Consider the following 13,506-nt stretch of genomic DNA (forward strand, 5'->3'; position numbering starts at 1 on the left):
CATATGCAATGAAAATATAGCAGCTAGTATGATCACTGCCATTTTAATACATATAAAAAGGAGGCAGCTCACACATTCTCCAGCATTACATACCATTGGGGCGATCTGAGCACATGATGATGTTGCCTTCCCAGTGCACTGGCTTTAATCTGGTCCTGAGAAATGGACTCCACTGGACTTCAAAAGTTCAGTAAAAGAGCCTTGTTCTGGATTTGACAGCTACAACTAAAAGTCTCTGGAATTGAAGGGGTCATTTAGAGCGGAAGTTCCCAGGAGTACAGCTAAGGGAAGAAAACGGGGGACATATTTACCAGCTGATGTATGTTTCCTTTGTTTTTAGGGAGTGGTTCAGTGTCTTTCTGATTAGTTGCTCTTCCTCACATTTCCTCATACTCTTATTCAGTTGATTTATTTAAAGGTATGTCAGCGCTGGCTGAAATGAAACACTGTGCCTCCTCTTCCTGCTTATTGCTGACCGCTCCAATAATTCATTTTTTAGCTCATTAGCTAACAGGGGATGTGAACAGCGGTCCTCCAGGGAACTGCAGTGAGGTTAAGTGATCTACTGCTGACAACTCTGCTCTTGGACTGGCCTTCCTCGGGGGAAATGAAACCTCAACCAAGACAAGCTGTGGATCCCAGAAGTGAAATTGGGGCATCAGAGCAACAATTACAGTATTGATGTCATGTTGTCGGGATTGCTGAGGTGAATGGGAGTGGCAGAGCTGAAGTTGTCTTCCAGGGAAGTCCCCAGGACTTCCCATTCAGAATGAAATGGTTTGTGTGCCAGAGGTGTAGGGACGGTGTCCATAGATGTTGACTTTCTACGTACTCATTGAAAACCAGTCTCTCTACATTTTGGCTGTTCATGAAGCGAGGGTGAGCGTGCTTTCCCTCCTACCTCTGTGATAGTTACATTTTCTACCAGAAAACCCAAATGATGTATCTTTCTTGTGCCCAGTTCGTCCTGTTGAGCAGGACCTAAATCTGACTCAGTAGCCGATGTCAGTGACATGCTGCCCCCAAATGTCTGAGGCTCTTAAAACACCTTTATTTTTGTCTGTAGTGTTTGCTACTAAGATTGAAGTGGCTCAGATGGGTTTAGATTGGCAACATGAGGGTGAACTATTTTTAGCCCAGTGGGCCCATGACACCTCAGGCCATCAAGGCAGAGATGCAACATATAGATGGGCTCGTGATCAAGGGGTGGACTTAACAATGAACGCTATTGCCCAGGTTATTCATGAATGTGAAACATGTGCTGCAATTAAGCAAACCAAGCGGTTAAAGCCTCTCTGGTATGGAGGACGATGGCTGAAGTACAAGTATGGGAAGGCTTGGCAGGTTGACTATATCACACTCCCACCGACCCGCCAAGGCAAGCGCTATGTGCTTACCATGGTGGAAGCAACCACCGGCTGGCTGGAGACATTCTGTGCCCCACACCACTGCCCAGAACACTGGGCCTTGAGAAACAAGTTTTGTGGCGACACGGCACCCCGGAGAGAATTGAGTCAGACAATGGGACTCATTTCTGAAACAGTTTTCTACAAGAAAATCCATATCATGTATCTTTCTCGTGTACTGTTGAGCAGGACCTAAATCTGACTCAGTAACCGATGTCAGTGACATGCTGCCCCCAAATGTCTGAGGCTCTTAAAACACCTTTATTTTTGTCTAGTGTTTGCTGTGTTCCCATCACAATCCTTCATGAGACTCCAGAAGTAGATTTGAACTTTAATGAATTGAGTCTTTTGGGGCCCTACAGGAAACTGAATCGGGGTGAAATAACCACATGCAGAGGTTGAATTTCTAGGTGAGTGTATCCCAGTGGCACAGGTTGCAGGGTCCTGCTCTGGCCAGCCACACCAGTGAGCATCTCCTGAGGGGCCCAGTGTCTTCTTAGCTGCTTCCCAGCTCTGCATCAGATTTCCTCTGGTTAAGGGGTGAATCCTGTCCGGAGCATACAGTCAGCATTAATGCAGAGCAGCTACAGGTTACTTGATCATACTGCAGTCCTTATGGAAGGACCATTTGCATCCTCTCCATCACTAATGCAGGTGGCAGTGCATTCCCTTTCCTTTTACATTTATTTTTAAGGGTGTCTTCTGTTCTTTTGCCAGACTTTTGAGGCAGTAGGATAAACCTGAGCAGGATTGGGTCGTTGGTGTCTATCCTGCTCTCTTGCAGCCTTCCAAGAGCAGCAGCATTGCCTTTGGGTTGCTCCCATGCAATGCATGGCAAATGTCAATGCATTAGTAAACCTAAAGCTCTACAAGCCTCTACCTGAACTTGCCATTTATTGTGTCTATTTTGGTATGTATCATCGAGTCACTATTATAGTTTAAGGTGAATTCTGATTAGAAGTGGGAGACTTGTGTAAAACAGCTTGTTTTCTAAACAGGAAGGGACTTCTCTTCAAGCCATGGCAATCACAGCAGCCAATGCTCTGGAGCCAGAAGTTACTATCAGTCAAAAGATGCTCTGGGGAAGACGGGGGGGCCCCGCTATTTACAGACTCTTGACTAGGCTAGAAGAATTTGATTAGTTGTGTGTCTGAGGTATATTTTGCCTTTAGGATGTATAGGCGTATGAGAAATAAACCCCCTAAGCCCTGATGTGTGCTACTGTTGTAGAACAGCACAGGTTGAATCACTTCAGTTTTCAGTCTGGCATGTTTTAAACGTGTAGTTGGATATATTGGTTATACTCTCTATCCATGTTTAAAAAACATAGATGAGATGTTTGCTAAGCGTTCTTGAAGATACTCTAGATGGATACTGGAAGTAGAACTGTTGCAGTGGGGCAAGAAGACCCATTTTGTCATTACTAATTGCACGTTACTTTATCCTTTTTGTGGCATAAAGTTCTGGTTCTGGTCTGGTTTTTTACCTTAAAACAAAATATAAAACACATTAATTAAAGATGCGGTAGTAACAGAAGTCTTTTTCTTCCTCCTCTCCATCTGGAATACCTGGAATGATACTCTCATTATCAGATCCTGCCATCAAAGGTTAATTTGCAGCTCCCCAAATGTTTGGAGTGGGTTTTTTGGTGTGTCTTTTAGCTTGCAGGAGGCATTCAAAGGTTTGATTTAAACGAAGCACTCTTTGTGTTCATTTTCTGTTTGTACTTCGTTTCTGGGGGGGAGGGAAGAAGAAAAAAAACCCTGGACCTGTTTGTAGGGTAAATTGTAGTAGGTGTAGAGAAGCTCATGCTTTGGGAAGCTGTGCCTGAAAGCATCCAGGCAGGTCAAAGCAAGGTCACTCCACATGTACCAGGAAATGATGCAAAACTAATCCAGATTTGCTGTTGGAAGGATCTGTTTACATAAGTATTTAAAAACAGATTAGGGCTAACCTGACACTAGATTACTGGGAGTAGTGTAAACACGGCTGAAAGGCATAAACAGAGCTTTGCCTTTTGTGCTCCAGAAGAGAGAATCTGTCACCAGTAACAAGTTGCCCGGCTTAGGTGATGTATATGGTTCTCACAGGCTGAACAGATTACCTGAGGTACCTCTAAATGGGACTTTGTCTAGGGCTCGATCTCTTAGATCATATAATTGTATGGTAATTTTTTTAATGGAGAATTGAGGGACTTGTTTGTAGTCCTTGTTCTCCTGTAATCTAATAGCATGCAGAAAGGTTTTGGTAGTTCTCTGACATATCAGGAGGAAATGGTGCTTCAAAGTACAGGTTTGGAGGTTTGTGTTTTGGAAAAACAAACAGACGAAGCATCCATACACCTTCTGCATTGGAACTTGTAGAAGGAAAAAGCACCCCTGCAAGGAAGGCTGTGTCTTTCAGGGCTTGCTTTGCTGTCTGAAATGCAGGCTCAGGTGCTTGGTTACTTCTGGTCTCAGATAAAGAAATCCAGTGCGTTTTCGGTGATGTATTTTGCAGCACAACCTTAACATGCAGCCGCGCTGCCTGTTTGGTCTTTGGTCTTCATGACAGTGAGGGCTTTTGCACTGACCTCTTGCTAGCCCTCAGGGCAGCCCAGGGCTTTGCAAGACCTACTGGATGTTGTGATCTTACCACCCCATAGACATGGCATCAAGCAAGGGGGATCTCAGGCATTGCAATAATACGGCTCAGTTATGATGAGATGGGTGACACAAACACTGCTGTACATCTAAGGTTTGGATGAACTGTTTCTATGAGGACTTTCTTGCCAAACGTTTTAAGGGGAGATAATGTTCTGGTTGGGTAACCACTGTTTGCTAGTGTGCTGGTGCCTGAGCTGCCACCATTTAGAGGCAGCAAAGGCAGTTTAGAGTGACCTGTCTCCTTTGGCTCCTCCAGGGAAGAAAAAGAGCTCTGGATACGTGCGAAATATGAGCAGAAGCTCTTCCTTGCCCCACTGCAGTGCCTGGAGCTTTCTCTGGGCCAGCATCTCCTGAGGGCTACAGCCGAGGAGGACTTGCGGACAGTCATCCTGCTCCTGGCCCATGGGACTCGGGAAGAGGTGAACGAGACCTGTGGAGATGGTGATGGGCGCACTGCCCTGCACTTGGCTTGCAGGAAAGGAAATGTGGTGTTAGTGCAGCTCTTGATTTGGGTAAGTACTTGGTGTCCAGGGGAGGGGGCTGGCCCGGTTGGTTTTTGCTTGGCCATGTCCCTCAGCAGGACCTAAAGCTTTAACCTGCCAGAGGGGAGATTGAGATGAGCTCTTGGGTAGAAGTTCTTCCCTGTGAGGGTGCTGAGGCGCTGGCACAGGGTGCCCAGAGAAGCTGTGGCTGCCTCATCCCTGGCAGTGTTCAAGGCCAGGTTGGACACAGGGGCTTGGAGCAACCTGCTCTAGTGGAAGGTGTCCCTGCCTGTGGCAGGGAGTGGAACTGGATGAGCTTTAAGGTCCCTTCCAACCATTCTTTGATTCTGTCTGTCCTGAATCCACTCCCTCTGTTTTAATGCTGTCTTGGCAACACCACCTCTCTTCTTTCTGTAGTATGGTGTCGACGTGATGGCACGCGATGCCCATGGAAACACAGCATTGGCCTATGCCCGGCAGGCCTCCAGCCAGGAGTGCATTGACGTTCTCCTCCAGTACGGCTGCCCCGACGAGCGCTTCGTCCTCATGGCCACTCCAAACTTGGCCAGGAAGAACAATAACCGGAACAACAGCAGCGGGAGGATGCCCACCATCATCTGAGGAGGAGCTCACTCGTGTATTCGCTGACCTGAATTACATCCGCAGCCTCATATTCCTCCATCCCCATCACAGCTCTGCTCTGTGAGTCTGGTAACTCTCCTTTCCCCTTTTCCTTTTGGTACATCCCTGTCCCATCCGGAAACAGTGAGGGGATGAGAAGGAGCAAAAGGGGCTGCAGAGAAAGCAGTTGTTTCAGTGGCAGCTCTCCAACGATGGAAACAAGCAGGCGAGTGCATGTGGGTTGAGCAGGACACGCTGCGCGTGGCACCGGGACCATGGGAGAGCGGTCGTCCGCGGGGGGGGAACCAGGCTCCCCAAGCGTGGAGGGAAGGGGCGGAGGGAGAGGCAAGCGAGAGGAGAAGGAAGGAGAGATGGTGACTTTCTGTAACTGACAGTTAAGCACATCAGTACATTTCACCTCTACCAAACGCGACGCCTGGATTTCATTCTCTTCTCTGAAGAGCTTGACGGCATAAATCAGAAGCAAGCACAGAGTTTGTCAGGTTTGAAGCTCCTATGATGGTATGTGTCAAATCAGTTGTAGCTAATCTGTCCGGGGAGAATACTGGCTTCATTACACTTGTATAGTTGAGTTCTTCCAGCATTACCGCTGTTTAATAGAACATGATTAGTCATCACGGAGAAAAAAGCATATTAGCTGAGGAGGTAGTTACATGGCACGCTTCGGTGATTGCTTGGATGTGATTGCAATATTCTTAGAAGCATCATATTATCTCAGACATGTTCTTTCAAGCCCTTGGAGCCCTCCTTTCTAAATTCACTGTCATAATTTAGTATCTGTTTAATTTTTCAGTCCAAAGAGAGGAAATGAGTTGCTGAGTGTTATTTGACTGCAGTCTCCTCGGTGTAAAAACAAAATGGAAAAAATAAATAAGAGTAACTCTGAAACACAAAAAGGAATAATGAACACCGCTAAGGAAAAACATTGCAAGTACGTTTAGTGAAATTAATACATGCATTAAAGGCTAATATTTTTTCAGCCAGCAGAAATAGGTTCTGTCATTTTGCCAAGGTAAATGTGTTGAGTTTTTGGTCACTCCTGTGATGCATTGCCTAACTTATACAGATTTTTGTATTGTGTCTCTAGATGATATGTATGTAAAATCTATTTGAATAAAAAAAAATAATATGCATTGATTATTTTTTTGTTGTTGTACAGAAAATGGCATCTCTGTTAATTTATAAACTGTAACTGAAGTGAGCTAAATAATGTGCAACTAGTTAGGGTCTGTGCATTGCAGATCATTGTACATTGACAATATTCCCAGCAGTGAACTCTTGTTTCCATCGCCAGCCTTTGAGGAACGTATCAGGAGGAGATGATGGTGCTTTTGGCATGAAAATAAAGGTGTGTGAGACCTTTTAGAAAGGAAAAAGAGGCTGTTCCTCAGCGCTGTAAGTGTATTTTACTCCCAAAGTCACAAAGCTTTCACAAGCCAAGACAAAAAGCCCAAGCCTGGCTGTGGGAAGATCAGATTTGATTAAGTTCAGAATTGATAGCCTTCACCGCAGCGGGCAGGGCATGGCTGCGCTTGACTCCCAACTTGGCTGCTTGCTGGAAGAAAAATGGCTTGTGAAAGTAGCCTGGACAGTTCATTTGAATTCCAAGTTTTAATATTTGATTCGATGATTTTGGTGTTCCCGGGAAGATCCCAGCTTCTCCCGTGTTCAACCAAGTAGGATTCTGGCACGGGGAAGTACGGGGTTTGGCAGGCAGGAAAGTGATTTCTTTTTAAGTGGCATATGGCAGTGTGAAGATGGGGGAAGGGACTATCACAGGGAAAGTTGAAAACTCAACTGAATTCAATGGCAAAGGAGCAATTATGTGAAGGCAGTGAGGTGCACACAGCATAGTAATTTGCAAATCTACCTGCTCATATATATTTCCCAAGCCTTCAGTGGTTCTCTTCCTTGGGGCTCTGGATTTCATTTAGCATACAAATGGGAGGAGCGTAGCAATTGCTAAATAAACTGGATGTGGACAAAATGTGAAGGAAAAAAATAGTCATCTGGTTATCTTAAGGGGGGAGGGGAATAGAAAATTAATGATTTGATGTAAAATCATCAAGTTGTGGAAGAAAAGTGAGCCTCAAAGTGGAAGCATGAGAATATTGACCAGCGTTTCCTCTTTGATGGTGTTCTCATGTTGTACTTTGTTTCTGTATAGACCTTTGACTGTTGGGGAGGGGAGGAATCTTTCTTCAACCCCCATGGGCTGGCTGCAGCGGAGTAAGGTTTCAGCTGATTCTCTTCATACTGGGGTAATTTTAATTGTTTTTAAATCGAGGAAAGGTGTCTAATTGCAGTTTCTCCATCATTCCCAGGCAGCTCCCTGATCTTTGGTACTTAGGGGTGGTCCTTGAGCGACAAGACAACCCACATAACATGCAGCTAGCTGGAGGGGATGCCGTGAAGCCCTCTGTGTCTTGGTGCTCATGAGCTTTACACCCCTGTGGGGGGAGCACAGGATTCAGGGGGGGATCCTGAGCTTTACATCCTTGTGGGGGGATTCAGGAATCACGGCTCGTGGTCCCTGAGGTGCTATAGCTGCCTGCTGTTCCCCTGGGAGCATGAAGGGCATTTGTATCCAAAACCCAAGTCCAATGTTTCAAATACATTGCAGGCAGATTGGTTAAGTTCTCGATGCACGTTCCGTTTCGGAGGTGGTTTTTTCCTAATTGAAAATATTTTCTGTACATAATGTAATTCTCTCCCTGGGCCACGTTCCTCTTGTAAAGCAGAGAGTGATGTTTGAGGAACAGGGGCAGCCAGGCTGTCATGCAGATTGCAAGTAGAAGAATTATACGCTCCTTTCATAAAAGATTTTCTGAAGGCAAATCTTGAAAAAACACAGAATATTTTTAGGAGACAGAATTCCACTGTCTTATAGGAGAAATTAATACACCCAGGCTAGCCAGCTAATCACCTCTTATGTTAATCAATCAGTAACACAGTTGCTTTTAGCCTAAACATAGTTTTCCCGTGGAGGTGTAAGCATTGGCAGTAACTATGTCGAAGCAGCGTAGGCTGTGTGATGGCTTGCCCAAATGTGTTGGGGGTCTGCGGGGAGGATACCCAGTCATAACCCCTTTGAAAGATGGGAGATGACCCAGCACCATCTCTCTGAGACACTACAGCTGGTGATGCTCCAGCCTCAGGAGAACAGACCAAGGATCTGTGCCTCGTGGGCTGTTGGCTGCAGAATCCCCTGTTCAAATGGGTTTGGTTGGATGGCTGGGAGAAGCTGTGTGGCACCTTCTGATGGTGGGACAGGCCACCAGCATATGCTCCATCCCCTGCTTGCATGGTAAAGGAGGAGGAACACCTTCCCACCACAGCTGAGAGCGAGGATGGAGGAAGTTTCCGTGGCTGGGGTCCGGAAGGTGTCTTGGCTTTGTGAGCCAAGGTCTCTGGGCTTCGTGTGCTTTTCAGGGGATGCGTTTGCACTTTGCAAAGAGTATTCTTGAAGCCGTCCAGGTGCGGAAACAGGGAATAGAAAGCGACACCTCGAGCACTGGCAGGAATCGTTCCCATTGCTTCCACTCTGTTAACCTGTCCCATTTCTGTTCTTCGTCTCATGTTTAGCCCCTCTCATTGCTTTTATGGAACCCACTTGCCAGGCTGGTTATGCCCTTTGAGCATGTTATGAGCAAATTAAAACCAAATTGAGATCCAGTCAGTAAGAAATCCCAGCAGAAACATGTTAGCTAAAGCTGTTTTCTGCAGAAATGGAGTCTGTGGCTGTGGTTTTCATTGCGTCACCCATTTAACCCTTTGCATCATCCCAGATACCTTTAAATCCCCTTTCCTCTGCACTTTATCCAGACGACTAAAACACTAGAAGCAAGCCAGCCGTTGCTAGTAACATCAGCACTTTCCTTCTGTTTATTTTAAGCTAATTGCTGTTGAACAGTGGAGATGGGGTTGGATGTGTCATATCCAGTATCTGAACCTTGATATTCCCAGATTTGAGGAGGGTTTACTTCTCCTTGCTATTTATGAAAAAGTAAGATTGAACCTTGGGGAATATTCAGGGTCTTTCCAGTGCATATAGTTGGCCAAGGGCTTCGGTTACCAGATTTCTGATACAGAAGGCAGAAGAAAAGCTCTTTTTGGAGAAACTTGGTATATTCTGAGCTAGGTGCTGCTCAGAAAGCCAGGTGAGCTCCCGGAAGGTAAAAAGGATTTTTAAGCATTTGGGCCTAGTGTATAATAACGGTGTGAACATTACTATTGTTTGATTTGCTGTCTTTTCTCCATTCCCTTAAATTATGTGTGTTAGGGCAAAAAAGCTTTAGCTGCACTTGGAGATTTCCCCTGGCCAGAGGAAGCTGAGTAGCATAGGGAGAGGAGTAGAGGTGAGAATGGAGATGTGAGCTTAGACACTGTAATGTAGTATATAATTAGGTTATCTGGGGTTTGGATAGCTTCATGGTTTATATTTGTATGGAGATAAGGAAAAAATGAAGTAATTTGTAGTTTCTAGTAGAAAGTAGTAATAGTGGAGACAAGCACAGATTTCACAAGGGGGTCCCGAAGGGGCCCTTTCCAAACGTCTCGGGGAGCCACGTTTGCACCTTAGCAGGGAACAAATGGTTGTTGTTGCTGGAGGGACTCAAGGCAAAGGAGGACGGCACTGGGGACCAAGTCTGGGGCAGCCTGGCCAGGTAGGAGACAACTTGCCCATCTGTATCTCATCATCAGGCATCTTCGTTTCCCCTCCGGTGGATGCTCCAGCAGTCTGTACGTGGGGTCTCTGGCTGTTAGTCTCAGGTCCTCAACAACATCTCCTTCCATTCTTGGTGATTTGTGGGTGAAATGTATTGCATAGAAAACCGTTTTGGGATATTGTTGTGTTTCTGCGTAGCAGAAGAAAACCTCACTCCAGATTAAAGTTCTTTTCAAGGTAGATATACCCTAAATTAACCCAAATGAAAAGGTTTTGCAATGAGTTTTGAATTCATTAAGTTCTAAGCTACAAAAAGAAGGTCGGTTTCAATGGTTTTATTAGAAAATCATCTCCTGTTTGAAAGAAATGTAGAGGTAATGGAGCAAAATATCCAAAGCTGTAGGTAGGTAGCTTTGTTGTATTAGGGTGTTCTAGGTTTGGTTTTGTTGCTTAGCATTGGCCAGTTTTTAAAGTACATGTTGGGTGATCTCATCCCATAACAGTTGACTGAATCTGTCTCATGTTTTTAAAGGGAGGTTCGAAGGGGTTTGGCCAAGGTTTTCAGGAGCTGTGAATAGTTCCCGTGTTGAGAGGAGATTGCATGATCTCTGAAAACAAAAGGTTGGTTTGGGGGTGGGGGGGAAGGGAGTTTAGAGCCATTGAAGCCCCACATCACTAAGCATGCTTCTGGTCATCTTGGCCACTGTGTTTCATTTCAGGGTGCCAGCCATATGTGTGTGAATTGACTCCCATTGTTTACTACCAGTCCCTGAATGTTTGGGGGGGCAGATTTTGCTTGTGGGCAGATAAAAATGTCTTTGTGCATTTCAGCATTTTAGCCTCTTCATGTCTCTATGTCTGCGTGTCTCCCAAATCCCTGTGGCATACTCAAGCGGTAGCGGTCAGTTCTGGTGGCAGGCAGAGCTTCAGCTTTCTCTTGTCCATGAACTTTCTGGATGTGTGTTTAGCTTCCAGTACTAAGGATTGACTGTTCTGCAGTGCTTCAGAGCTAGTAACTTTTACCTGTGTGTTATGTACAAAATGTGAAGGGGGGGCGGGTGGGAATGCTTACAGAGGTCTCATGGCATGCGTTTGGGATGACCATGTTGCTTGTTGGCAGTGAATGCGCCATCAGGTCTTTTGTGTGTGCCCCGTTTCCCAGAACTGATTGGTGGGGTTTTTGTTTCTGAGAACTGAAGTAACTGAAAACACTTCCCTGGTCCTCTCAAATGGCAAGGTACAGGGAGTACAACCCCTCCAAGCAGACAACTTGATAGCGTCTGACCTGTGCTGAAGGCAAACCCCAAGCTCATGCAGGACCATGGAAAGTGGGTTGGTGCTTAAGGTGAGTTGTTATTTGCAACTAGTTCCCAGATGTGGGGATTGAGTTGAGTTGAATTGGTGGATGAAGTGCAGTCTGGTTTGAGTCCTAAGGTAAAGGCAGTGGTGTATCACATGGAGGCCACTAACTGCACATGCTTTGCGTTCAGTGTGCTTATGTGTGCTTATGTATACTGCTGTGAGCAAGCGTGGAAAGTGCATGTTTACACATGAATTGAAACCAATAGCTAGAGCCAGGTTTTCAGTTAGATCTTTCTAAACGATCCCAAGTTGCCCAGCTAAAGACCTGCCATTCCCAAGAGCATAGAAGGCAGGCATGGGATGGGGGACCCCTGCTAGAGGGATGGAGAGATGCAGGAATACGAGGTACAGGCTCACTGAGATGTTTGTGAGCCATCAGACCCTCGGGGCTCCACAGATACCTAAGAGGTTTTCCAAAACATCCAATACCTTCAGGCAGCACTCAACTTGAGGAAACCATTAACTTGGCCACCAAGTGTGCTAAGGCTTTGTGTGAACCAGGTAGTCCAGGAAAACTTACTTAAGCAAGTACTCACACCATTTCTACTGTTGCTTTTGGTTTATAGTCCTCATCAGGGGAAACGAACGGGGGGCGAGGGCAAGTCTGGCAGGGCGAGAAGGATGTTTGCTGTAGCTGGGCAAGGTATAGTAGGAAACATGGAGGATCTTTTGTTTCCCCTTCTTGCGCCTGTGGCAAAAGAATTCCTTTGGCATGCTGTTGGAAACCCCGCCAAGTGTTTTTTCCACTATATCCAGAGATTCAGCTGGATTGTCCATTGAATCTACTCAGCTCATTTTGCCAATCTATGGGGAAAATAGGACTTACCCGTCCTCTGAAAGCACAGCCCTTTGCTCCATGGAAATACCAAGCTTCCAGGAGACTGCATGCATTCAGTCCAGCTCTCTCTTACTATTTCAGCATCAAGAGCATCTTTCTTTCTCTTGCGCAGGTGGGTGCACAAACTGAAGAGGTGTTTGGGAGGGGAGTGTCTTTTAGAACACCAGGGGCTTGTTTTGTGTAGCTCATTTTGTGTTGCTTTTGGACTGTGGTTTGGAATTGCCGCGGGCCTGATTCTGCAGCTCCCGCTGCCTTAAACCTCTCGACTTCAGCAGGGTTGGAGTCTATATTTGAGTTGGGCCCCTGGTTTCAGCAAGGTTGTGATTTGAGGTTCAAAGGTTGTGATTTGAGGTTCAGTCTAGCCTTTATTTTAGGAAGTGCCGTTGGCACCACTTGGGAAGCGGATGCATACACTGGCTTCTTTTCCTTTCTTCCTTAACACCCTGTGACTGCCTGCAAAGGCCAGATTTTTGGTTCAGCCGCGTTTAGCCCCCAAGTCTTTCAGTTGTTCTGCTTTGTGATGTTTGTCTTTCTGGTTGGGATGGGGAGAAAGGGAGCCCAGGCAAGTAGGAACACCTCTGCTTGGGGTAGAGGCACAAGATACCTAGCACATGGCAGGCTTTATAGCGAGTTTTTGAGTTTGTTTGGGGTTGTTTTTTCTGTTCCTGTAAATAGTAATGTACAAATGATGACAAGACAGTGTGGAAATGATTAAAAATAAGAAAAAAAATAAAGTCTTTTGTTGTTGGTTTTTATATTACCTCATTCAGCAAGTTTGTTTTACAATGACTCAACGATGCTTTATTTATATTGTTTGTACTGTAATTAAACTGATTGACAAACATTTCACTTTGCTTGTTGTTTCATATGGGTTTGGTTTGATTCGGTATGCCAGTTTGTATTATGTTCCCCTTTCCTCTCTCTCTCTCCGCGTTGGGGTTTTTGTGTCAGCTGTACAGTATTCTAAATAATTAAAAAAATAATAATAATAATTAAAAAAAAAAAAAGGAAAAAAAGCTGTAAAGTACCGCAGAGAGAGGCTGCTCTATTGTATAGGTCTCTTTCTAATAAAGACAAGAAAACTTGTTCGTCACAGCTTGCTTCTTTGCTTGAGTCTTCATTGCCGTGTTATTGAGATACACCTGCCTTGGCCCCACTTTCTTCTCCTATTAACGATGAGATACTGTCACTCTTTGCCAGTAATAAAGATGAAGTATTATCTGAGACCTGGATGTCAGAAGAGCTGGTAATGGTGCAAATTGATAAATTAAAAAGCAATAAGTCAACCGGGCTGTAATGGTGTATATCTAAGAGTTCTGAAAGTGCTGATGAACTGAATGACAGATCTCCCAGCCAAAAAAATAGGTGAGCTTTCATTAAAAACAGCTATTCTCTCTGAGGAAGAGAGAGTAGTAAACGTTGCACCTCAGCTTTAAGAGTCTCTGGAGGAGATCCAAGGAAT

At 45.3% G+C, this 13,506-nt stretch overlaps 1 protein-coding gene across 10 annotated transcripts in view; it reads left to right on the forward strand.

The window, feature by feature from the left end:
• The window catches only part of AGAP1 (ArfGAP with GTPase domain, ankyrin repeat and PH domain 1), a 344,542-nt gene extending 331,403 nt beyond the window's left edge, over positions 1–13,139 (forward strand). For all 10 annotated transcript variants that reach the window (XM_030486188.2, XM_030486189.2, XM_030486191.2 and 7 more), the window contains 2 exons: positions 4,308–4,563; positions 4,951–13,139. In XM_030486188.2, coding sequence (XP_030342048.1) covers positions 4,308–4,563; positions 4,951–5,154 — 460 coding nt within the window. In that variant the 3' untranslated portion in view covers positions 5,155–13,139. The remainder of the gene's footprint in view (positions 1–4,307; positions 4,564–4,950) is intronic.
• The last annotated feature ends 367 nt before the right edge of the window (positions 13,140–13,506 follow it).

The sequence above is a fragment of the Strigops habroptila genome, chromosome 5, assembly GCF_004027225.2.
Source record: "Strigops habroptila isolate Jane chromosome 5, bStrHab1.2.pri, whole genome shotgun sequence".
Lineage (NCBI taxonomy): Eukaryota > Metazoa > Chordata > Aves > Psittaciformes > Psittacidae > Strigops > Strigops habroptila.